The sequence below is a fragment of the Apteryx mantelli genome, chromosome 5 (assembly GCF_036417845.1).
Source record: "Apteryx mantelli isolate bAptMan1 chromosome 5, bAptMan1.hap1, whole genome shotgun sequence".
Lineage (NCBI taxonomy): Eukaryota > Metazoa > Chordata > Aves > Apterygiformes > Apterygidae > Apteryx > Apteryx mantelli.
Genome location: NC_089982.1, coordinates 8912817 through 8938120, shown reverse-complemented (window position 1 = coordinate 8938120; position 25304 = coordinate 8912817). Strand labels below are relative to the sequence as shown.

Genomic DNA, 25304 nt, shown 5'->3' with positions numbered 1-25304 from the left:
CAGGGGTATTTGCAGCTCCCTCGGCGAGGCTGAGCCCGAGTGAACAAAGGCCTCGCAGGCGGCGGCGTTTCCCTTGCGCTGCCCGAGATGCCTGTTGCCGAGGTTCAGGCCTGGCTGCTCTTCTCTCCCCCAGGCTTTCCCTGGAGACCTTAGAGGCGGTGCTGCGCATGTGCCTCGACGGGAAATGGCTGTGGCTGCTGAGGAAGCAGGGAGCCTGGGCCGCCCTGGAAGACCCCCGGGCTCACCCCGACGGCGTCGGTCTCCTGACCGGGTGAGAGCCCCAGGAGGCGCCTCGCTGCTCTGGGGTGGCTGCGACCCCATTGGAGCTGGCGGGACCCTTCCCCTTGGCCTGGGCATCTCCGAGTTGCCCACCAGAGCCTGCGCAGGAGCAGGTGAATTTTGGGGGCCGAGGCCAGGTGCCTGCCTGCGTAATTGCGTGTCGCCTGCCTGTGCTTTGTGCGCAGGGTGCTGCTCTGCGCCGGGACCATCTCGCTGCCCGTCGTGCTGGTGCTGACCCAGTGGCTGGACGCCCCCTCGGCCAACCTGCGGCTCATGGCTGCGTCTTTCTTTGCAGAGGTGAGCGAGAAGGTGGGAGAGGGAGGTTTGGGAGGGGTTTTCTCCTGACGCTGCTCTTTGGGAAGGTGCTGGCGGAAAGTGTCGCAGTGGAGGCAGGAGCGGATCCCCCCTTGCAGGAGGCCTCCCGGGAGCTGCCCTTCCCTGCCCCCTTCCCCGTCCTTCCCCTGTGCTATTGCCAGGGATGCTATTGCCCCTCCAAACCGCTCAGTCCCGGTCCTCGTCACTGCTGCTGGTGGCGGAGGAAATACAGATGGGCTTTCTATCAGTGACCCCCTTTCCAGGGCCTCCCCCGACCCCAGCCAGGACGTGCTTCCAGGTTCGATTGATCTCAGCAGCTCTGCTGAGCGACCCCCGGGACCCAATGCAAATCCTCTCCAGAGGCCAACTCCCCCCAAACACGGGCACAAGGCCTCCCCCGGGCACGGGGCAGCAGCTCGCCATCCCCAAAGCCACAGCCTGGGCCGGGCCCAAAGGAAAGCTGCTGGGCACCGGGGCAGTTAGCCCGGGCTTGTGGGGCTTCCTCGTGTTGAGCCCGGGGTGGTTGTTGTTCCCGGACCTGGTCTGCATCCGTCTCCGATGCTGACGGCCGGGTTGCTGTGCTGCAGCTGATGAAGGAGCCAGCGCTGCAGGAATGGAGGTGCTTTCAGCCGATCTTGGGGGCCTTGGCAGAGAAAACGCAGGACCCGAGCAGCACCGTGCGGCAGATGGCGGCGCGCGGCCTGGGCAATCTGGTCAGCGGAGCACCGGAGAAGGTGAGAGGGGTTTTCCTCCACGTGAAACGCAGCCCCTGCATGACCGGAGAGATGCAGGTGGAGAGCGCGGAGGGGTTAGAGAGAGTGGGCAGAGCAGCAGGGGCAAGTGCGAGTCTTTGTCCCGATGGCGCTCCGTTCTCGGGCATCAGCCGGGTTGCAAAGGGGACTGAGGTGCCGATGGGACCCTGGGGCTGTGATCTGCTCGGGGGCTGTTTCTGAAAGCTTCAGCCCTGGAGGCGAGAGGCATGTGTGTGTGTGTTACACTTCACAGCTGCGCAAGCACAAGGGAGCCGTCCTGGAGGCGCTGCGGAGGGGCCTGGAGGACGTGGCCTCGGCGGAGGTGGTGGCAGAGAGCCTGCTGGCGCTGGCGAAGGTGGTGGACGAGCTGAAGGGGAAGGCTGTCGGCTCCACCTTCAAAGACCTCGCCAAGGCCACAAGGACCTTCTTTGATGCTGTGAGTGAGCAGTGTTGTCTAACGCCTGCTCGAAGGCTCCCTCGCGGGCTCGTCCAAGAGGGGCGGTGTGGGCAAGGGCAGCTCTGCACCGGGAGGGTTCAGGGAAGACACTTCTCTCTGGGGAAGACGGAGGAGGTGCTGTTTGTGACCCCCTCTGGGGGTCCTTTCTCAGGACGTTGCGCTCGACTGGCAGTGCTCGGGTGTTACAGAAACAGTTGTCCGAGGTGTCCCAGTTGCCCACCTGACGGCCGGGGTTTCTCGGTTGCAGGAGCAGGCGTCGCTGCGCTCGGCGGCCTTCACCCTGTACGGGGTGCTGGCCGCCTCTGCCACGAGGAGGTGGAGGTCTTTCTTCACCCAAGACCTGGACAACACGTGGGCCAGCCTCGTCCTCCACCTGCGGGACCCAGACCCAGGAGCCTCCACGGTCAGAGCCACAGCAACTTGCAATGCAGAAAGCGAAGCCGCACGGCGCCCGCGGGGACATTTCTGCCGTTCCTGCCTGCTCGGCAGCTGCAGGGTCTCTGCAGAGCATCCCCGAGAGTGTCCCAGCAAGGTTGCCCCTGCGATGCCCAGGGCAGCCGCCCCAGCACCCTCGCGGTCCCGTCGCAGACCTCTGCCTCCCTTCCCTGGCCTGTCCCTGGCACCCGTCCCTGCCCCAGGTCCCTGCTCCCCCTCAGGGACGGGCGTTTGCAGCGGTCTCATGGGCGCAGTGGTGCTGTTTGCAGGGTGCCGCGGAAAAGGCCGGGGAAGTCTCCCTCCTGCCGGGACAACGCCCCCAGGGCGCCCCGTCTGCGGGCCCAGGGCCAGCACCAGCCGAGCGTGGCAGGACGAGCTCCCTGGGAAGGGCTGGGAAGGGCCTGGCCATCCCAGGGCAGCCACGACAGGCTCCACTCTCTTTGGCAGGCGTGCCAGGGCGCGCTGAGGCTGTGCGCCCCGTTTCTGGGGCTGAGGAGGGTGCGGCAGGGCATCGCCGTCAACACCCAGCTGAGCGCGGCCGAGCTGCAGGACGACATCTGCAGCCAGCTGGTGAGGAGCTGCGCGCCCGGGTGCGACGGGGCTGCGGGGCCCTTCCCGGCCCCGAGGGAGGCAGCGGGCGACACGCCGAGGGCGGCAGGGCGCTGTCGCGGGGCTGGCGCCGGGCCCGGCCGTGCCTCCCAGACCCGTTCCGGCTCCTCGGCGCCCCGCGATCCGTGCGCCCTGCTTGCTGCGGGTCGGCGGGGGCGTTTTCGGGCAGAGAAGGACAGTGTGTCCCCGTGTTGCCCCAGGCCCAGGAGAGCCCCGAGCACCAGCAGGCGCTGTACATCGCCACCCGGCGCTGCTTCCTGCGGAGCTGCGCGGATCTGCAGGCTGTGGCCCTCGACGTCGCCGGTGAGCCTGAGCGGGCGTCTCTGCGGCTGCTGCCTCCCACGCCGCCGCTCTGCCCGTCTGCCCGGGGCTGGAGCTGCGCGGGGGCGGCCGGAGCGGGGTGCGGGGGCTGCAGGGGGCGGGAAAGGCGGAGCAGGTGCTCAGGGTGGGATGTGGCCGGGCTGGGAGGGAGAGAGCGCCCTGATGCCGGGTGTTGCCCTGTGCACGCAGGGGTCCTCGTGGAGCACGCGGGCACCGAGTGGCTGACGGGGGAGGAGGCGATGCTGCTCTCGGCAGGTAGGTGACGGGGCCGCGGCGCCCCGGGGGCTCGCAGCAGTTGGGGCCCAGCACCGCGGCGCTCGCTGAGCCAGCAAGCGGCTGCGGGGCAGTGGCGGGGCCGCGTCGCCCTCGCGGGGAGGCCGGGACCGGGGCCGGGGCTGGTGCCGGTGCCAGCACCAACGCCGCGGCCGATGCCGTTGCAGCTCTGCGGGTGCTGCGGGGCGACGGGGACCCGCGGGTGCAGCAGGCGGCCGCTCGGCTCCTCCGCGCCACCGGCCTCGAGCAGCCTCCGAGGCGTCGCTGAAATAAACCTTGCTGGAGCCTCACGCAGCAGCGGGGGTGTTTCTGTGCCGGGGCCCCGCGAGTCGCTTCGCCCCCGCCGCCGCCGTTTGCGCCCGGGTCCCCGCGGCTCCGGGCCGCGGCCGTTGTCCCGGGGGCGGGGCGGGAGCCGGGGGCGGCGGCGCTCGGTGTGCGGGGCCCCAGGGCCGGCCCGGGCCGCCCCCGGCGCGGGTCTGTCACTTCCCGCCAGGCGGAGGCGGCAGCGATCGCTGCCCCGGCGGGGCCGCCCGGCCGCAGGTAAGCGGTGCGGGAGCGGCCGGGGCTGCCCGGGCCGGGCGGGGCCGGGGGTTCTGGGCAGGGCCGGTGGCGGTGGCGGTGGGGGGGGCGGGCGGTGCGGGGGCTGCGGGCGGCCGGGAGAAGCGGCTGCAGGGCGAGCGCGAGGCGCCTCAGCACCGCGGCGGTTTGTAACGGTTGTCGCGCGCCCGCAGGCGGCACGTGCCACCGCCCCCTGCCCCGCGCTGTCACCACAGGGCGGGCGCGTAACGGTCGGGCGGTAACGGTCGGGCAGGTAACGGTTGGTCAAGCGGGTAACGGTCGGGCGGGTAACAATTAGTCGGGCGGGGAACGGCCGGGCAGTGACCATTGGTCGGGCGGGGAACGGTCGGCGCTAGGACCCGGGGCGGGGCGGGCCCCGCGGGCGGGGCGGGGCCACAGCCATTAAAAGGCGCCGGTTGGGGGCGGGGCCGCCGTAACGGCTGCGCCGTCGGGGGCGCGGGGGGCTCTGCTCGCTGCAGCCGCGGCCGGAGCGCGGGGCGGGCGCGGGGTGCGGCCGCTGCCGGCGGGCCCCGGCACCGGTGAGTACGGGGCGGCGGGCCGGGCCCGCGCCGCGCTCGGCCTCCGCCCGGCCGGAGCCCCGCGGGGCCGGAGCCGCGGCGGAGCGGGCCGGGCGGCGGCGGCGGCGGCGGGGGGGAGCGGCGGTGGCGGGCGCCGCCGCGGCCCTGCGGCCCGGGGAGCGCAGCCGCGGCCGGGGCGGGGGGGGGGGGGGGGGGGGGGGGGGGGGGGGGGAGGTGGGGGCCGCGGTCTCGCGGCCGGGGCGGCTGCCGCGGCGGGAGGGGGCGAAGCGGCCCCGGCCCGGGGCTTCGGGGCGCGGCGGGGTCGGTGCCGGCGCCGGGGAATAAAGGCCGAAGGGCCGCGGCCGGCGCCCCCTGCCCGCGCTGCCCCGCACACGGGCCCCAGCGGCCGAGCCCGGCCCAGTTCCCAAGCACGGACCCACCGCCCGGGGCCCCGCGCCCCCAGCACCGCACACGGGGCCGGGGGGGGGGGGGGGGTCGGCACACGGCGGGGAGCGGCGCGGCGCGTTTCTGGGCTCGGAAGCGGAGACGGAGTCGGCTGCTTGTGAGGCTCAGAAACGGGCTCCACCGTGCGTTTCTGGGGCTTGAAAAGGGGCTCAGTTGGCCGTTTGGGGGGCTCAGAAACGGAGGCGAAGCCAGGCGACTGGGGGTCTTGAGAAGGGAGGAGGAGTCATGCATTTGGGGGGGCTTGAATTGAGGGTCTGTTCCTGAGCCCCCAAAAGGGCCCACTGAGCTGACGTCGTGTGTTTCTTAGGGCTAGAGAAGGGAGGCTGTCCTCTGCTTTGGAGCTTGATAAGCAGAGGCTGGGGCTTCTGGTTTGGGGGCTTGAAAAAGGGCTCAGTGGGCTGTTCTGGGGGCTCAGAAATGGAGGCAAGTCCTGCCTTTTGGTGCTCAAAACCAGGCTCTATGGGCTGCTTTGGGGGCTGAGAAAGGGAGGCTAAGTCCTGCGTTTTTTGGGTTCAAAAACAGACTAAGTCATGTGGTTTTGGAGCTTGAAAACAGAGACCAAGTCATCTGTTTTCAGCCCCAGAACCAGAGGCCAGGGGGCCCTTTTTGCGGGGGGTGGGAGGGGCTGGGCAGTGGGAGGGGGTGGGCAGGGCCCGTGGACCCTCACCGGAGGTGGGGGTCCATCTGCGTGCACCCTGATGGCAGGGAGGCTGGCATGCACCAGGCCGAACTTCGCGTCTGAGATGATAGTTTCTGGCGCGAAAGGCGCTTTTGGGGGAGGAAACACAAGCAGACACCGTCTTCCAGTTCCACTGTTTATTCACCCTTTGTACAAGACTCGGAGTATTTATTCAATGTGTGGACAGTGTTCATAAACTAACTGTGCAATGTGTGTGCAATATTAAAGATGATATTAATATGCAAGTTGTGACAGTGATTGATTTACGACCTTGTCAGTCCCCAAGATTGCTGTGAGGAGCCCGAGCTGGAGCTGAGCTGTCCCAAGCTGGCGCTGTACTCCCATCCCAGCAGGGTTTCCGCAGAGGCCAAGAGCCAGGCGGGCGCAGGCAGGTCGTCCCCAGCCAGGAGCGGGACCGCGCGCAGGGCAGGAGGGAGGCGAGTGGAGTTGTGCTGCTGGGAGCAGGGAGCCGGGCGCCTTCTGCCAGGGACGAACTAAACCTCACGTTGCCTCTCTGCATCGCGGCTCTGCCGGTTCCCTTTCCCAGCGCAGAAAGGATGTGCGAGGCCATCGCGCGGTGTCGGCACCCCTGGACGTGGTACAGAGGCAGGCAGTGAGGCTGGAGCTGTTCCTCAGCAGTGACACAAGCCCTGCAGGCGATTTAGGGAGAAGGCAGCAGGGGAAAATGCCCCCGGGCTCCCCAGGAAGCGCCTCCGAGGCCCCAACGTCCCCGTGCGGGTGAGAGGGGCAGGGACGCAGCCCCTCCTGCCGGACACGCTCTCCCAGGCTCTGCACGCAGGCGGCAGTGTCGGAGATCCAGTGCTGGGGCGACGCTGGGGCACTTGCACCGGCTGTCTCTGATGGCACTGCTGGAGCTCCTCTCTCCCTGTAAAAGCAAACCAACAACAAAAACCCAAGCAAACCTGAAGGGTCTTTCAGGAGAGGCCCAGCACCACAAGGAGCAACCCCAGGCTCGGCCGTGCCCACCCCGCTGGGTGCCCCACGGCCCCCCCACACTCAGTGCTGGGGCTGTGGGCACAGAAACCGCGGCCCTGCCCGCAGCCTCCCCAGGCAGAGCTGCCCCGCGGGGCTCGGCCTGAGCCCAGGCACAGCCTCAGCGAAGGGAGACGCTGCCCCGCGAGGGCGCGCACCCCGGCTGCATTTAGTGCCCAGCGGCACCCGCGCACCGACACCTGCCGTCCCCCGTCCCTCAAACTGCCCCGTGCACAGCACAAAAGCCAGGTGCCACAAGCCCAAAAGGCTTTTTCCTCACCAGCAGCCGGGCACGGGCTCCTCAGCCCCAGCCTGCTGCTGCCTCTCCCCCCGTCTCGGCCCCTGCCAGGTGCCCCCAGGCGCAGCCCTCCCTGCCACCACCTGCGCGGTGCAGCATCCTGCTCCCTTGCAGGGCCCCCTGCTCCCGGGGACCCTTCGCGCTCAGCCCCAGAGCCGGGACGCGTCTCGGTGCTGCTTGGGCGCCACTTCGGGCACTCACCGCACACTGTCTCCCGCGTCAGTGTCCCCCGGCGCCCCCGTGTCAGGGCCCTGCTCCTCGCTGCAGCTCGGCCTGAGCCTTTCCGACTCGGCTGCTCCCCCGCGGCACCGCCTGCGCTGGCCAAGGGCCTTGCGAGGGACCAGCCACAGAGCCGCAGCGAGCAGGACGCAGCTCCTGCTCGAGCAGCAGCTCCCAGCCCTGGCGCCCAGCCTGCACAGAGCAAGAGCAAACGCTAGGCTGTACACCTGGGTCTCGCTGTGATGGAGCAGCCGGGGATCACGGCAGCTCCCCACGAGGCTCTGGTGTCAGGCGCACACAGCCATCGCAGCAGCACAGCTGGACACAGCACCACCAAAACAGAGCTAACACACACAACCGCTTTGCCCAGAGCCGCCCCCTCCCCAACCACCCTTTTGCAGGAACGCCCGGTGCAAACAGCCTTTGCCCGAGTCACCGAGGCCCTCGGAGGAATGAGGAGCATCTCCAACCCCAAAAAGGAGAAACCCTGTTCCCTTTATGGGGAAAGCAGTAGAAATGCTTTGCCCGGGCTTGGCAGCATAGCTCAGTGGCTGCCACGCAGAGAGAAACACCCTCCCGGCGGCTCTCGCTAGCCAGCCTGTAAAGTGCACCTGGGTCAAGACTTGTGTCTCTGACCCGGCAGAGGCAGGTTGGGGACATGCAGTCGTGTACACACTGAGTCCTGCCATGCTCTTACCCCTGGGGCAGCCCCAGTGATTCCAGCCAGGAACAGTGAGGCTGCACGGGGCCACCCGGTCGCCTGGCACGGCCCATCTGTCCCGTACCACTCAAAGCAGGCCTGGCAGACACTGGCTGGGACACGCCGGTGCGCAGGGAGCTCTGTACTCACCGCTGGGCTCTGCAGAGCTAGGAGAAGGCTTTGTCCTGCAGTCGCAGCTGCCTGGAGGCCTCTCTGCGCAGTTTTCTCCGTGCCGATGGCTTTGCTGGGCAGAGAGAGGAAGGAGCCAGCGTGTTCTGGCTGAAACCCCACTGACCAGCCCCCGGTCCCAGCCTGCACCACCACAGCCAGCTGCAGCCCAGACTGGGCAGGGTGCGCATGGCAGCAGGCAGCACTGCTGGGCCGGGCGTGCAGCACCTTGCACCCTGGTGGCAGCCCCTCAGCAGCAGCGCATCCTGCCTGGCCCCCGTCATCTGTGCAAAACCATCACTGTCTGTGCTGCAATGCGCTGCTCTAAGGGTGGGAGTGCTCAGGTCACCATCCCGCCCTTTCGTCCCCGCTATGCTTTTTAAGGCCGGGCAGCCCAATTTACTTCTCTGTGGTCAGAGGCTCACAGCGTATTTCACCTGGAATAAAACCATGCTTTTATGCTGCTTTGGCCTCCTTCTGTGTGTTTTCATCACTGGCTGGTTGTCAGAAGGAAAACCTGGTATTTGAGGACACAGCTCACACAGCTGGGGGAGAAACATATCCATTTTTTGGCTTTTCCTCTGTCAGCATAACCTGCATCATGTGAAGAAAATCCTCCGTGGATTATTCCACATGCTGCTGAGGTTATCACATGCATAGGGGTGGGGGGGAAATGTCCCTGATTTCAAGGACACTGAAGATGCTCCACATCACCTCCACAGAAAAACAGAAATTGCTGCCCGCGTAGAAGAACTGATGAAAAATTGTAGTTAACAGAACACGCCTTGTTCCTGAATTGGTCCTCTGATAGTTACTAATGTTTTCCTTTCAGGTAAACCAATGAACTGTCTTTTATCACAAATTAGCAGCTGCCTGTTACCTTCTTTAGGGTTAAGTGTTCCTGTATCACAAATCACCAGTTTTATTATACAAAGGCTGCAGCTGCAGTCCATGTTTTCAAGGTCACTAAAACACCTGGAACACCATCTCATTTTTGACCATTTAAAAAATAAGTGCAAAGTCAGAACTAGTTTCTCTTTGACAGCTTGTACCTGAGGCATATGATCACCTCTGGACATTAGATGCCTCTTCAGCCTATCTGTAAATCCACCTTCATTCCTTTCATATAGCCTATAGGAAAGAGAGCACATCTCACAGGTTAGAAATATGGAGAGTTCAGAGTACTAATTTTGAAGCTTCACTGGGTTCATGGTTGGGAGGTAATAATGATGTTAATTTATTGAAAAAAAGGTTGAGGCCAAGCCAGAGGACTTGGAGTATTTAAAAAGTAAGAATAAAAATGTTCTGCCACTGGGAGAGGACATAGTTACCTAGAGGCACTGATCTGTAAAAACTCCTAAAGGAAAATACTTGGATTTTTGCAATAAAAGAAGATCACTGCAAAGCAGCACCTAGTGTCAAATGCTGCAATGTCTGTGGGGTATGATTTCCATGCCTACTGCTTAGGTCTTTCATCTAACTAGACATATTATCTGGTCTTCTCACTATATACATAAGTTTCCTTCCAACAATATGTCAACATGGGACCATCAAGAGTACCTAGTATGTCCATGTTTACTTACATTGCATAACCACATTTATTCTGCACTGAGTCCCTCTGTTATATCTAAAAGGAAAATTATATTTATAAATGAAGTACTCCAGCATCTTACAAAATAAAACCCTCTTTTTGCATATCACAGTTCACTTAGACTGTTTAAAGGTTTTAATTCTTTCCCCTTCTCTGGTACCTGGGAGACAGCGCTTTGCCTCATGTGGCAATGCTTTCTTGTTAACTGCAATGCTTGCAGTGTTTTAACGTGACATTTCAAATGTTGTAGTTACAGCCTTTCCATGGGAACTGAACCACAGGCTCTTTGTGAAGGTAGCGATGGATCATATCTTACAAAATCCCGCAATCAAGAAAGATGAACAGCTATATGAGGAAGTAGGGGAGGGAGGAGGGGCATTAAATTTAGGGTCATTGTACCTGCTGCAGGGACTCTCTTCTGCACCCCTCCACAGCAGATGTACTGGAATGCACTTGTCATCTGATCCGTCATTCATGGACTGCCCAGATTAGTTTCTTCTGTTCATTTTGGCTGCATTCTGTTAGGATAAAAAGTTATTCAGGATGGGAAAACCAGAAGTAACAAAAGCAATGACTCTTTCTTTGACAAGCTGCTCCACTATTATTCTTTCTTTTGTACTTCAGCTGTTGAAGGTAGTCCCTTTCCTTTGCAGCACAGCTCCGGCTTGTGGCTGACACCCATTCTCACCTGCACCTCCTGGATTTGAGGCTGCTTGCTGGAAAAGATTTTATCTTTTGTTGGATGCTGTGAGTACGTGCTTTGAACGTACCTGGTGTTTTCTTTCAGGAGCGTAAAACTAAAGAGGAAGACGACCGATCACATCATCTCAGTAGGTCCACTTTCTCTTCCACAGAGTAAAGAGGAAGACCGTATTTTTTTTTCCCTGTCAAATGGTAGTGTAGCTTTAAGCTGTGTTCTTAAATATTCAGTGTTTCTGAGTCTTAGGTGTTTGGTTTTTCAAAGAGTAGTTGAAAAGCTTAGCTCCCAGTAAAATGCATCAAGTGTGAAAAAGAGGTAATCTCAGAAATTTATTATGTAATAGATCTTTAAAGAAGCTATTTATTTCTATGACTAGTAGCACCCTTTGCCAATCAAGACAAAAAAAAAGAGTACTTCTGAGAAGGGGATGTGCTGGTTCTGCTCAACAGAGCATGCAGAGAGGATGACAAAGTCTCTCAGAAGTCTGAAAGCTTCCCATAAGAACATGGGACACATCCAGTGATGTACAACATACAAACAAGACCATGAATCAACCTGATCTTCACTTTCTGACTTCTTCTGATCTAATGAAAATGCTAAAAAATGCAGGATTTGCTAGGTACAGTGAGTTTGCATAGGCGATAATTTTTGTGGCTCTTTGATACCCATATATATGTATATATATATATATATATATATATATATACACACACTTTTCCAAACCTCTATTTCCTTCTTAATGAAACCTGGTAATTTTTCCCATCAGCGAGGGTGGCTTGGTCTTTACAACTCTGTAGTCCAAGCATCTAATCCTGCAGGACAGTCTTTACAGTAGTTTGTTCAATTAAAATCTAGTTGTATCTGTCCTAGTTTCAGCATTAATTATTTTGAAATACAAAGATTACTTTTAATTCTCTCTCCTCCTTAAAGAATATTTTCCTGAAATACAGATTTTCATGAAGAAATGGAAGAAATTTTAATAAAAATATGTACTACATGATCCTGACCGTTCTCCACAGTACAGTGGCATTTCAGAGAGCAGAGGGTCACTGCAAGGGGATCTGAGTCTCTCCGCTTTTCAGCCTAACACCGAAATCTTTTTTTTTTGATGGGAACCTTGGGAAGCCACAGTTAGGATCAGCATCTCAGTGGGCTAAGTAGTGGATAAGCATATGTAAGGACAGTGAAAAGTCGGCAGTCCTCCCTGCTTTTTTCAGTGCATGCCTATTTCCTTATGAAAACTTTTAACAGCTGTTCCAGATGAGTTCTAGTAGTTCTGGAGACAAGCACTTAGAGGTGTTTTGTGTGAATAAACCTTATCTTGCCCTGGAAAAACTTCTCACGTTAGGTTAATCCACTCTTCACGTCAACTGAACAAAGCAGAAAGGCTGGCAGGCCTTTGATATGGGCACCTGTCTATTGACATATAGATTAAAGTTATAAAATTCATTTCTCACATACCACAGTACCTTTCTGAGAGCATCACAGATCCGAGGCGGACACCTTGGCTGGATTGGGTCTGAGCTGATGAGCAGGGGGTGAAAACTCCAAATTTCATTACGAACCTCTGCAGCCATCCCATCCATCCTGTCAATACAAAGTCTGAATCTGCTTCAGGTAGCCTTTTCTTCACCCTTCTTGAGAGGTGTATTTCCTCATTACTGGTGTTCTGCTAGAAAGAAGAGCTACATTGTAACATTGTAAAAAACACTGCTATCACTGCTAGATAAAAACAACTTTGTTGTTTTAAAGGAAATAAACCACAGAACACAACCACAAAGTGAACTCCTTTGCGATCAGCTGGATTGGGCAAATCTCCTTATCTTTCAGTAGTCCAAAAAATTAGATACTTTAATGCTTGACAAAGAGGTGGTACACTGAACATACATGCCCTAGATGCTGAGACAGGTAAAGAAGTGTTTCCATTTCTAGCAACTTTTTTTGTGAACTTTTTTACATTTGAAATAAAGAAATGCCAACAAGTTCAATAAATACAACCCCTAGAACATCTGATCACTTTGTGATATGATGTCACATGCCTACTGCTAATACCTAGAAAAGACAGAAAACCCATTATCACCTGTTGAACCTAAGGACTTCTGTTCCAAAAATGCTCTTTCCTATAAATTTCAGTGAACTGATGAAGAAATAGCAGCAAAAGAAACAAGACCTATGTGTCTTCTACCTCGATCAAGTAAGCATACAAAGTCTTTTTTCCAGGTTTTACGCTCCCCAGTCATCATGATGAGTGTAATTATTAAATCCAACTGGGCTCCACCTCCCTAGACCTCCTGCCCACTTACGTCTGTTCATTGCACTGCCAGTGCAATAAGTCAGTTTTAGACAGCGAGCAGGGACAAGATAGCATGTCCAGGTCACAGAAAATCCTATGCCCATAGTCTTTTCTGCCACCTTTTTGAAAGCCACGACCCCAGATCAGACCTTAGCTTCTTTTTGTTTCACCTCTTCTCCCCCCTCGTCTGTTCACCCTGAAAGCTGAGAGTGAATTGGAGGATCGCAGTGCTTAGGCCCACGAGCTCACTTCCATAAACCCCACTCAAGCCAATGCGAAGCTACAGGCAGCTCCCACGCTCAGGATGAACGCATTATTTTTACACGGGGCTTTGAGGTGGCAGCAGGCAACAGAAGAACAGCAAGGAGGAAGACTGTTGGTGATCGGTGCAGAACTCACCAGGGAACAGGAGGATCATTTCTGGGCCTCACGTGCAGGATACAACTATATTTAGGTTCCTCTGGGCATACAGTGAGATCAAAAGCTGGGGGAACTTGGCTGCCGGCTTGAGTTTTGTGCAGTGGGTCAGGACACAGGCACAGGCAGCAGAGATCTTTATTGCACCCTCTACCACACCCAGTTGTCTAACCTTAGGAGGAAATACATCATGCTCCCCATGCAGCCTCCACCTCCCACTCAGCCCCCCAGAACAGAGCAGCTATGTGCTTCCCCGCTGCATCCAGGCTTTGGGAAATTCAGGGCTTGCACATTGGCAGACCTCCTTCCTCCAGAGCAGGACAGAGCTGCATCCCTGGGGGAAGAGAAAAGGAGGGAGGAAGGGAACCTCTGTGGGTAAACCACCGCGCAGTCCACTCTCGGATCCACAGAGTTGCAGCTTCTCTTTCCTCAAAGGCCTTTCCCCATTGCTCTGTCTCTACACCTAGCAAATCAGTGTTAGCTACTGTGCCAGGAGGGCAGTCCAAAGCAGCTGATCTGACAGCTGTCACCAGCTATTCTCCACAGTGCTAAAAGTAGCTGCCATTTACATATGATAGAAAGAAAAGCCTCCTACTTGCACATACACAGCATATCACAATTGCAACACGCAGTATTATCCAAACTAGTTGTAGAGGCTTGTTTGGAAACCACTTCATTATATTTTGGTCTATTTCTTCCCAACAAGCAATACATGTCAGCTGAGCAATAGCATGAGGTCCAGGCATTTCTTCTCCTCCCCCCATGATGACACAAGGAACAAATTGCTTTTTATAAAAACCTATCCCTTGCTTTTGCACCCTCTCCACTTGGGTTTGATTTTTTGTTTGTTAGTTTTTAATGAAACATGATCTATCATCAATAGAAACTTATGACAAGGTCTTAAGGCAGTAAACACTGCTCCATCAAGTCCAGTTGCATCAGAAAGTGGAATGATTTGTGTTTTGAAGGCTAGAGAAACAAACCCTACATGTAGGTTTCTCTACTAAAGAGACACTGCTGCCTTTCCATAAACTGTCTTTGGAGGACACAGATCAGTTTTCCTGTGAGAATGTCCTTAAGACTGTCTCATCTGAAGCCCAGTTAATTATTGGTTTGATGCATATCAAAAAAACAGAAGAGCAACACATGCATCTGGCGTGAAAGGATATTTTCCTGTTTCCATAGACTTCAGAACAACTCTAGGTACATTTTGCATGCTGATCACTGAATGGCAGAAGCACTGCATTTGCATTCCCAGGAGCTAACTTGTAGCACAGCTGTTTGTGGGCCTGAGAATGAGACACTCACTCCCTGGCCACAGCAGGCTTTTTAGATCACACTATGGACATAACTGCATGGAGGAGGCAGAATATGCAAAGGCCAAGCAAGGTTGCAAGAGCATCAGGTCCCCGTGGTTGTCTCATTCATATCCAGGCTTGAGGAGTATAAGACTTAGCTACACAGGCTGACTGGAATATGCTGAAGAAAATATTTCTACTTCAGCTGCATGTCTTGGGTGAAGAAAACAGCCCTTTTCTTAGTAGTCTCCATATGAATTACAGGCTAAGCACAAGATATAGCCTCAGCTTTAAGTAATTCCAGCATATATGTTAAAGAAGAAGATATTTTGATGAAGAATTTCTGGGCATAGATAATTACTTCCCCCACACTAAATGTCAATGGGCACAGTGACATTGAGTGGGCTGCCTCTTAAAATGCCCTTCGCAATGTAAAACTTGGAAAGCTGATTCAATACAGATTGACATTGTTAAAATCACTATCTTGAAAGCTAGACCTTCTCCTGAAATAGCTCATCTCAAACCAATCTGAACAACTTCAAGTTCCCTTTCTTCAACTCCCTCCATGATCCTAGCCCAGCCTCTTGCTTTGTTACAGGTTTAGCACCTGACCTTCTGCAGGCCAGTGAGCCTAACTTAAGTGCTGCTCTGTTCCTTCCACAGGCATTTATGCTTCTTCCCTTGTCAGTCTTCGCATGCATATGTGTGGAGGGGGACAGGGCCCTACCTGAAATTCTCAGCATTGCTACCTTTACTTAGTACCATGCTTTCCAGAGACTCTCCTTGGCTTCTGTCTGTACAGATGAAGGATGGTTTAAAAATTCAATTTTATGACAAATGTTTCTGCACTGCTGAAGATCACATAAGCACACTAGTGTTTGTTACCCCATACACCATCTTCCAGACTTGGCTTTTGTCTTGTCACCGCTTGCACCACATTGCTTGCATTGCCTTTTCTCTAGGACATGGATCATGATTTAATCTGTATGGGGTCATGATCTGTTCACACTGCAGGTGCTGTCAAAAAATAGAAATAAAACAGGATTAAACCATTAATTGGCAATGCCAGCTGCTTGTCATGAGACACCCACAGACTATTAAGTGATTTACTAGATTCAGTTTATGCTTTGAGAGTATTCATCTCACACATGCTTCCACAAACACTGATAGCCTATGGTGACATATTGTCTTGAATATAATGGAGAGAGACTGCAGCTATGCTGGTAACTACAGCAGGAACTATCATCTGTTCAGTATTTTCTTTTCCCTCAGTTTTCTTTTCTGTACTGTCTCCAGTTTATGCTGTCTTGATATAAGTGCCTTTCTCCCCCCAACACACACACTGCACCCCAACTTGCCAGAAGTTATGCCAATAGATGTATAGATTCCATGGTCTCACAAAACTGTTTTTCACCAGTATGACACAAGCCCTTACCAAACTAAGGTTCCCCTCTGGGTTAGCAGTTACTATTCCATTTATTAGCACTGTAATGCAGCTTATCTTGTTATGCTTAGAAGTTATCTTAGATGCCAGCTTTGTGTTTCAAGTTTTTTCACTTGCTGGGAAAGAGGTGTCTTTAACCAGCTTCTCATGATACTGTTTATCCAGAAAACTGACGCCCGCTGCTGTCACCAACAGCCTTGCTTCAGTCCTTTCGAAGTCGAGGACTAACACGTTCTGACAAGAACGTGACACAAATTGACAACCTGAGGACAAGACACAGGGAACAGCAGTTTCTCTAACAACTGTACTTTCTAATTTATTTAGTGCTGATACCTGCAGACACACTCCCCTGGTAAAGCATCCATCTACTTGTCAAAGATTCCTCCCCGTGCCCAAGTATGCCCAGACTCCCCAGGCTAATGGTCTGGCAGCTGTCAGAGTGCTCAGCAGGCTAACCCTCTCCGCAGCTTCTGCCAGTGGGAAGCCTGCAAGAAGGCTCTTGAGGTAATCATCATTCATGTTATGAATCAGGGGCCTTATGCCCCTGGAGCCAGAACTCTAGCCACTTGCTCTTCCCACTTCTCCTTGAAAAAGCATCATTAACTACACTAATTTCCTTCTTCTCCCCATACATTTGTTCTTTTCCACCTGTGCATTTCAACCTGATTTCTTGGCCCCAATCCATGGCAAGTCTTTTACCAATTCAACAAGGCCCAAACTTCAGCCGCGTTTTTTGGCTAAGTTTCAGCATGGAACAGCAATAATCAAATCCCGCTAATAGCACCTCTACTACAGAGTTACTATGACACTGCAGTTTCCAAGCCTGCTTTGGCTAAGCTTAGAAAATAAGCACATTTGTGCTGTGGTATCTCAGCCAGCCTTTATGAGTGCTCTCATCGATACAGTTAGTTTTAAGCCCACCACACTTGATGACAGCACTGTGTGTTATTCCTAACACCTTGATAGGCCTCCTTTGTCCTTATAGGCAGCTTTACAACACCTTTTGCTTGGTGAAAAGCAGCAAATCCTGCTTTGCAAACACACCCGTTTCCCAGACTCTGTGAAACAATTCTGTCAAAGACAAAGGGGAATAACAGGCACTGCATGACCTGCAATCATTCTACTTCAAGGGATATAGAAAGTCCCTTTCTCTTGCCTCTTATGCTGTCTAGCTCAGTTAGAAAATATATTTGTCCCAGAAACTGCTGTTGCCTGGGACTTGTCCTCAACATTGTCAGTTTTGCCCTATGTATAAGCTGTCAAGGTCAGTGACTCAGCCCTGGGCACTGCTAGCCCCAAGATTTGTACCAGCTCATTTGTTTCTCCTTTGGGCAGCAGTGCTTCTGCCCCTGCTACAGACAGCCACCTTTTCAAGGGCAAGGGCTTGGGATGATGCCAGGCTGCCCCATACTGCAGTCAGACCACCCTTATGTTCTGTTGGGGCCTGATGTAGGGAAAGCCAAGGAAAATCTTACTAATTGCTCTTCTCTAGGGATCCATCTGCTGGTTTTATCAGAAAAACTTGAGCCACAAGTGATTACAGATCACAGAGCAAAACTTTGTCAGGTGTCTTGTTAAAGGAGAAGCCTATTTCTTCAGCAACCTCAATGCCAGAGCAGAAGCAGGGTTCAAGTTCGGTAGTTTCATCTCTCTCCATGCCTTCTGACATCAAAGCAAGGGAGACATTTCTCCAAACTGTGTTGCAGCTGTTAGTTTGATGTAGCATGCAGTCTGGGAGAAGTTTAGGGTAAAAGGAAATAACTTTCAATTTGTTGTTTGGAAGAAGAGAATTAAATAGCCTAAGCAATAGAGCTCACACAACCAAGTGACCATCCAGTCTACCACATTGTGCGTTGAGCAGCACAACTGTAACACTTGCTGGCAGGCAGGGCTACAAGTGCAGCACTGCACTTCCGCACACTGACTTTCAGAAGGGAAGCTTTAAGGTCAAGGGCTCTGAAAGAATTTGCAGCAAGTGAACAGGCCTCCTGTTTTTTCTTGCTTTATGCCTGCTCATTTTTTGCTTGATCATCTAGAGCACAAGATGGCAAGTAACTTAACAGCATTGTCCCTTATCCAAGTATAAAACCTAGCTGCGCATGTGACTGACCTGCAGCAGTGCCCTCATCTTTGGGCTGCAGAGCTGAATACCCCAGTGAGGATTCCAAGGCCTTGCCTGCATGAGACTGCCACAAGAGCTGGTTGCAGCCAAGCTATACCTCCCCCTTCACCCCCCAACAAGCACACTGAGCAGGATTATGAGAACAGGACTTAGCACAGAAGCAGGGTAAGCCACCAAAAAAAAAAAAGCAAGGTAAACCCAACAAGCTTCCTTGTATTGCACTTTCAGATTAACCACTTGCATCTGCTCTGGTTAAAAACATGGTTCCCTGCTGAACATAGGCACCTGTCAGTGTAGCTTGTAGTCTATTCTCTCCTGCTTTCAGCAGAAATTTGTGATTCTTGTGTTACTTTTGTTTTTCCATCTCCCACACATGTGGGCTCACTACTGTCACTATGGCATCCCTGATGACACATTCAGATAAATTCTGCAATCCCTGACACTTCCCCTGAAAATAACTGCTCTGCAGGAGTCCCCACACTCATTTTACCCCCTTCACCTGGGCAAGAGAAAGAAATGGGAGAGAAACATATCAGCTTTTAAAAAGTCAAAGGGAAAGAACAGAAGTGATGTAATTCATATGCTTTTTGGAACCAAGGCACTGAATATCACTGCCTGAGCTCTGCAGGGCAAAGTGATAGATGAGAAATGCAAGCCCCTGTATCACCATTAAGTGGTGACAATGAATGACCTGCAGAAGGCATGAGTTCAGCTAACAGGTCTCAGTGTTGCTTTCCATCCTGTTAGATATTCAGGAAGGCATCACAGAATGGTTGAGATTGGAAGGGACCCCTGGAGATCTAGTCCAAACCCCTGCTCAAGCAGCATCACCTAGAGCACATTGCCCAGGATTACAACCAGACAGCTTTTGCATGTCTCCAAGGAAGGAGACTCCATAACCTCTGGGCAACCTGGTCAGTGCTCAGTCACTCTCACAGTAGAGGCTGCTCTTAGGTTCAGACCAAACTTCCTGTGTTACAGTTTCTGCCTGTGACCTTTTATTCTATCACTGGGCACCACTGCAAGGAGTCTGGCCCTGTCCTCTCTACAGCCTCCCCTCACATACTTACACACATTGCTAAGATTTCCCTCCCCCCAGCCTTCTCTCCTCCAGGCTGAGCAGTCCCAGCTCTCTCAGCCTTTCCTCATAAGAGAGATGCTCCAGTCCCCTCATTATCTTAGTAGCCCTCCACTGGACTCACTCTAGTAGCTCCATGACAGGATATTTAGGATGATTTGTTTTCACAGGCACTGAAGCCATTCTTATTTACCTCTCCTTTATTTTGAGGAAGATATACCACCACAAGAGCTGACCACTGATGAAAATCTCCCAATTACTGATGGACTCAAACTATTTGTGACAGCTCAAGAACAAGGAGCATGGCCTATATCACAACAGAGAAGAGAGCTAAGGAAGAGGTGGTCTGGCTTTGGTGTTCTAGAGTGACAGTGACCTCCTACAACATACTTCCATGAGCTCCCCTTCACTTTGCTTTTCCTCTGCACAGGCTTCCAACAGGAGGCTAAGCCTAGCAGGCTCAGCATGGGCCATTCTTCTTGCTTCTTCATTCTGCATTCACCTGACTAAAAGGAAAGAAGGTCAATGAAACAGTTTAACAAGGACCTCTGCAACAGCCCTTGTAACCAATCTGGAAAGCAGATGTCTAGTTTGAAAGGAGCAAGGAGCACACAGCCCCAGAAGGGCTTGAAAAAAATCCTAGTCCAAAAGCAGGTATCTAATATGATTAAGTCATGCAAGTATTTCAACAATAGCTCTTGATAACTATGGGTAGCTCATGATTATCCAAGTTTATCTTTTTCAAGGCAGTATTCCATGAACATTTATCCATCTGCCAACTGGTGTGTTAAGGGCCTTGTCATAAACAGAGCACCAGGAGCAGCACATGTAATGAGGTCTAGAACGACACCATTTTTTCCCCCTCTCAAATGTGCTCCTACTACAGGGGTGACAATATTACTGCAGAGCCCCTGGAAACAGTCAAGTTCCCATTTTACCTGGCAGCAGTTGTTCCCAGCTCAGAAATGCTCTTTGGACAACATTCTCAGGACAGCATTTAAATCTAGGACACCCCCAGTGACACTTCTTTTGCTTCTCACCATAGTTTAATTCTCATTTCAGCTTTTGCTAATTCAATTTATGCTAGCAAAGATAGATATGCAAAGATTAGAGCAAGGTAAACAACATTAAATAAATTGAAATATGAAGAGAACAAGCACCAAACTAGCATAGTTTCTTCCCCAGAACTCTTGCTTCTGTCTTAATACAGTAGATGCTAGCACTGTTGCCTGTAAAGAAACACATAACTACGAAAGCAGTTATATGCAGTGCTTTATTCAGGGCCCGGGGTCTCAGGGACTCATGTCCAAAGCTGAGAATCCCAAATCTCCGTTTAACTTGGTTAATATTTATGGTGTTCGGTTACGTAACATAATCAACAGAATTGCTAGGCTACGTGATTGTTTCCCATTTATATTTCTTCAGTTACTGTTGCCAAGATTTGCTTATCATTTACCTATTTCATCAGACCGTACTGTACCTAGTTCATCAGACCGTACTGTACCTAGTTCATCAGACCGTACTGTACCTAGTTCATCAGACCGTACTGTACCTAACACCTGCAATTATACCTTCATCTAGTCTACCAAGTATAACCTATCCTAATCAATATAATGTAACAGCACCATTTTTTTTTTTTTTAAACATAGTCAATGCAGACTACTCAAGGAAAAAAAATATCCAACTCAGGAATAGTAAGTCCTTCCCTAGGAAAGGTTCCTCACATGGCAACTCCAATTGGAGTCCAGCAAGTCTAATTTCAACACACAGCTTTTTTCCCCCCAGACAACAGTATGAACCAAGGCTTTAAGTTTTTTAGCATTTATGTACCTAAGTGTACTACAGAAAAAGATAGTATTATTCTCAACAGAAAAAGACTAGCTTAACAGTACTCACCCAAGTCAAAACCATTTAAGAAGCATTTAAACATGAGAAAGGATCAGAATGTGAGCAGTTGGTCTGCCCCATCTCAAAGCCAGGTGGCAGTAAAAGCAAGAATTTCATTCTGTCCTCCAGAGTAAGTCCAGAGTTGGAGACAAGACAGATATTAGGTAGGAACATTAAGTCTAATGCTTACATTAGGTCCATCCCTATTTCAGGCAGTATTTGTGGATGTTGAACTTTGCTATATATAACACTAGCCCTGCTCTGAGTTGCAGTCCTCAGCTTCCTAGCTCTAGCAATCTCAGTGCTCCCTCGCATGTCCATACAGATAATTGGTTTCTGTCACCCTCACCACCTGGTTTGTGGCTGGATAACTCAGTATATTAACATTTCACATAAAATGGAATGAGATGAGAAAGACCAGGATTTCCTCATCAATAAGGACACAGCCTTCACAAATTCACACACCAATTCAAAGCTCTAGTGCTACTCTGCTGCAAAATCAAAATAGGTCTTTCTTTGTGAAGACAGTAGTGAGACAGCAAGTTATGTATTCCACACAATTAACTTTAAAGTACATCTCTACAGAAACAAACTCCAGACCACCAAGCCTCTAAAGCCTGTAACACTGTGGTTTTAATTATTTCAGCTTAACTACATAATACATTAAATTTGACAAGGATGTTAAGACACTAAATAGCTCAATGAAGTTAAATTTACACCAAGAAATGCAGCCTCTAGTGTGGCTGCTCTGTAGTTCAAACCCTCCATATTTGGGTCTAGCTTTTCCTTAAAAAGGAAACTTTTGCCCACCTTAGACTTTTTTTTTTTAAGAGTCATTTGTCTTTTAAACTGGTCTCTTCAGTGAAAGCATCTGAAAACAAATAGTGTTTTAGTATCCTGTAAAACAATACTAATGGCTACAGATCAGTGCTAGAAGTCCTCCACAACATACCTTACCATATTTCCCAGTTCTTACAGGTGCACCTCATTTGTACATAGCCATTTTGTTAATCACTTAACCCACATCCCTTCACAGCTGTGACATTGACTAGGTGGTATGACTACTAGTAATTATCACTTGTAAAGCATTTTCATATGACTACAGTAATCCCAACACAAGCTTTGAGTCCATCACAAGAAAACCCTCTTTGTAACAGTACTGAGTCCACAAGTAAATCCTGACTAAAAGTTAGCCAAGCATTTTCTTTTAAGTCAGCAAGACAAGAGCTTCTAGTGATAAAGGAGTTGAACAGCCATGACTGTTTTACAAGGCAAGTCTGCAAAGAGCCATGTTTTGCAATTTCAGCTATTTCTAGAGAAGCAAAATGTTGCACATTAGAAAGGCCAGCATATCATATTATTTTATCCATCATATGGTAACTTGCCCCCTTCTGTGTGTGCTCTGTGGTGAAGGGCCACGCGGTGAGGCTGCTTAGCTTGTTCAGGACTGAAAAGCCATGTCTTTAGTTAAGGTAGCAGAAGCTCATGCTTTTAAGGCCTAGAGATTGCAGGAGAACTTTCCTACAGCTGTTACTTTTTCCCAAGCTGCAACATTATGCATGCTTTTGTAGAGCTTCAAAAAGAAATAACAACATTCAAAGGTAGCTTAAACAGAAAGAAACACTCAGTTCTCTTGAAAACATAGTACTACTAAGTGTCTGCCAGACACCAAACATAGCTATTAAGTTATCTGACCAAACTAGTGAGTATTTTATCTTTTATATCTTTTATTTTTTCTCTGCTAGGCTTAATTTAAGCTGTCTTGTTATAATTAAGTTTTAAGTAAGAAGATTTTCTGAGGAAACCTGACTTAAGTACTTTACACTTAAACATTTAAAACATCTCACCTTTCATTCTGTCTGAGATACAGTCACAATCAAGGAATGAATTTGAACTAAATCCATCATAGAAAGGGGTTTTTGTAACCAGTAAACAATGCTTATTAAGAAATCCCTTGAGACCCGATAACTAAAGAATCTTTTACAACCTTCCCCCCTCCCCAATACAATTGCCTTTTCTACAAGTAGATGCAATAGAGCAGGCTATATGACAGGTAAGCTTCTATAAAGTCCTTTAAAAAGAAAGGATTTTATACCTGAGCAGCTTTTTTCAGTTTAGCACTTTTTATAGCTACTAAAAAAATTAAACTAGGAGGTTTTTAAGCTTGTTTTATTGTGGTTCTCTGTTAATTTGAAGATAACAGCCCCAAAATAATCTTACCAGGAGCTTAATAGTAAAGTTTTTCAACAATGATTTTTCAACAGATTAATAATATTATAACCCCAAATAATAAAGCAACTCCTAGCAATAAGTACTCAACCTTAATTACTCACCTGCTAAAGAACAGGAAAAATAAAAGGACTCCAGAAATGAGAATAGCTTTGAAAGTATAGATGATTTAACACATACAGAAGCAACATCATCCTTCACACAACTACAGTCCTGCAACACATAAATAGTACAAGAAACTGAATAACCATGTCATATAAAGCTTTACATATAACCAAACACAAACAAACAAGTATAAAAAGTAAAATTATTACCCCACAAAATTTCCCCCCCCCCCCCAAAAAAAAACCCTCATACTTCTAGCCAACCAACCAAAACAGGGAAAAAAAACACACCACAAACCATACCAGTTACTTACTATGAGCAATGAGCAGCACCTGAGCTTAAATACAGCCCTCTGGCCAATGGCTAGAGGATATGTGGGTGGAAGGCCTAGGTGATTCTGGTCAGGGAAGAGCCAGCTGAGCCTGTTCAGGGCAATTAAGGCCTACTGGTACACTAAGGACCCTAGCATCATAGCAAGAAAGCTCATTTGTATGAAAAATAGTATTTACTTGAAATGCCTTGTATTCCAACAAAGGTTAATCATGATAATTTTGTTAAGCGTGTGTATCTTTTAGGTAACTGGTGTCACCTGCCCCCAAAGGCCTTCGATACAATCGTAGCGAAAGGCTTCTTTGAATACCTGCTAGTGTTTGATGTTGCGAACCTTCCTAAAATTTCCAAGAAGCTGTACCTGCCTAGATGTGCAGTATGAGCATACTGTCACCCTTCTCTTGCAGTTGTTATATATCTTGCTACCTATGGTTCAAGCACTTCCAGCACCAGAAGTGGTGCCTTTGGATTTAACCTACCTCACAGATTTTTCTTTTCTGAGAGTTTATCCAGGCATTTTTGGAACCCAGGTAAACTGTTCACATCCAGCAAGAAATTCCAGAGCTTAATTATGCATTATGTGAAGAAACATCTCTTGTATGCTTTGGGCCTGACCTTTGCAAGTACTGCTTAGGGGCTTTCTTTGTATATAATGCGAGAAACAGAAAGCAAACATTCTTCATTCAGTTTCTTTTCTTGCGGAGTATTGTGGTGCTTCCTCAGAAAACTCTAAACCTATCTAGTTGTTTCGTTGACACTGAAAGGCTTCACCTTGCAATTACTGCCTGCACTGTCAAGACCCTAAACACACGAATAGGTCTTAATTGCCTTAACAGCCTCACCTGGAACCTCCACCCACGCACCGTCTGCCCATTGGCTTGAGGGCTGTATTTAAGCTGAGCCTCGGGGGATTAGGCTTTCTTTAACTGATGCTATGGATATAGGTGTTTTTAGTCTTGTTTTTGATTTCCTCTTTATATTGTTAGTTATATGTTTTGGTGTTGTTTCTTAGGTAAGTTATAAAGTTGCATTGTGATTTTTGGTTTCTGAATGAATGTTAGACTTGTGTTATTGTGTTATTCCTGCTTTTTGTTTTGGTTAGCCCTTATATCTCTGTTGTACTTTTAATTCAAGTTCTGCTGTTTTTCTAAGTCTACCTGTTTCTTTATTATAGGTTTTTGGACTGGATTTATTACTTTATTTTTTCAGGACTGTGAGTAGACCCTGTTATTATCTAGCTTTGCCTACCATGTTCAGGTGTTTTAAGGCTGTGTTCTGGTTGTTGAGATCTTCATCTGTTTTGTGGTTAGCCTTAGTTCTTTACTGTTTGCTATTGTGGGGTTGACTGCTCCAATTACTCTATAACATGCATCAAGAGCGTGGAGTAGGGCTTAGACAAAAGGATTGTTCTCAACCCTTGTTTTGTTATGCTTTCTGAAGCTTTCCTATTAGTGTTTTTATTTGTTTGGTTGAATGGCTGATTTCCTTTAAATAGTGAGAAGGATAGAATATATGTCTAGGTATGTTTCTGTTTATATGCCATAATGAATTAGCTATTATGTTCTATGGTTTTGGTGGCTGTGTGCCTTACAATATTTTTGTGAATGAAAGCTTTTTTGAGGGGGTTGTTACTTTCTCTGAAACAGCTACTGTAATATGTCTTGTAGTTTAGTCATGTGGGTCTCTTATTAAATGCTGTGTAAGAGTGAATTATTAAGGTAGCTATCTGTGAAAGCTTGCTCTGTTTGCTTCTTTGTTTTGAGTAGTTTCA

At 50.6% G+C, this 25304-nt stretch overlaps 1 protein-coding gene across 1 annotated transcript in view; it reads left to right on the top strand.

The window, feature by feature from the left end:
• Positions 1–3731, top strand: part of LOC136992140 (maestro heat-like repeat-containing protein family member 2B) — a gene marked incomplete at its 5' end in the record, with an annotated part of 60965 nt that extends 57234 nt beyond the window's left edge. Inside the window, 9 exons of the mRNA XM_067297003.1 lie at positions 134–271; positions 465–576; positions 1182–1328; positions 1600–1782; positions 2051–2206; positions 2686–2808; positions 3048–3150; positions 3358–3423; positions 3609–3731. Of these exons, the coding sequence (XP_067153104.1) occupies positions 134–271; positions 465–576; positions 1182–1328; positions 1600–1782; positions 2051–2206; positions 2686–2808; positions 3048–3150; positions 3358–3423; positions 3609–3709 (1129 nt within the window). The remainder of the gene's footprint in view (positions 1–133; positions 272–464; positions 577–1181; positions 1329–1599; positions 1783–2050; positions 2207–2685; positions 2809–3047; positions 3151–3357; positions 3424–3608) is intronic.
• Positions 3732–25304: the final 21573 nt, after the last annotated feature.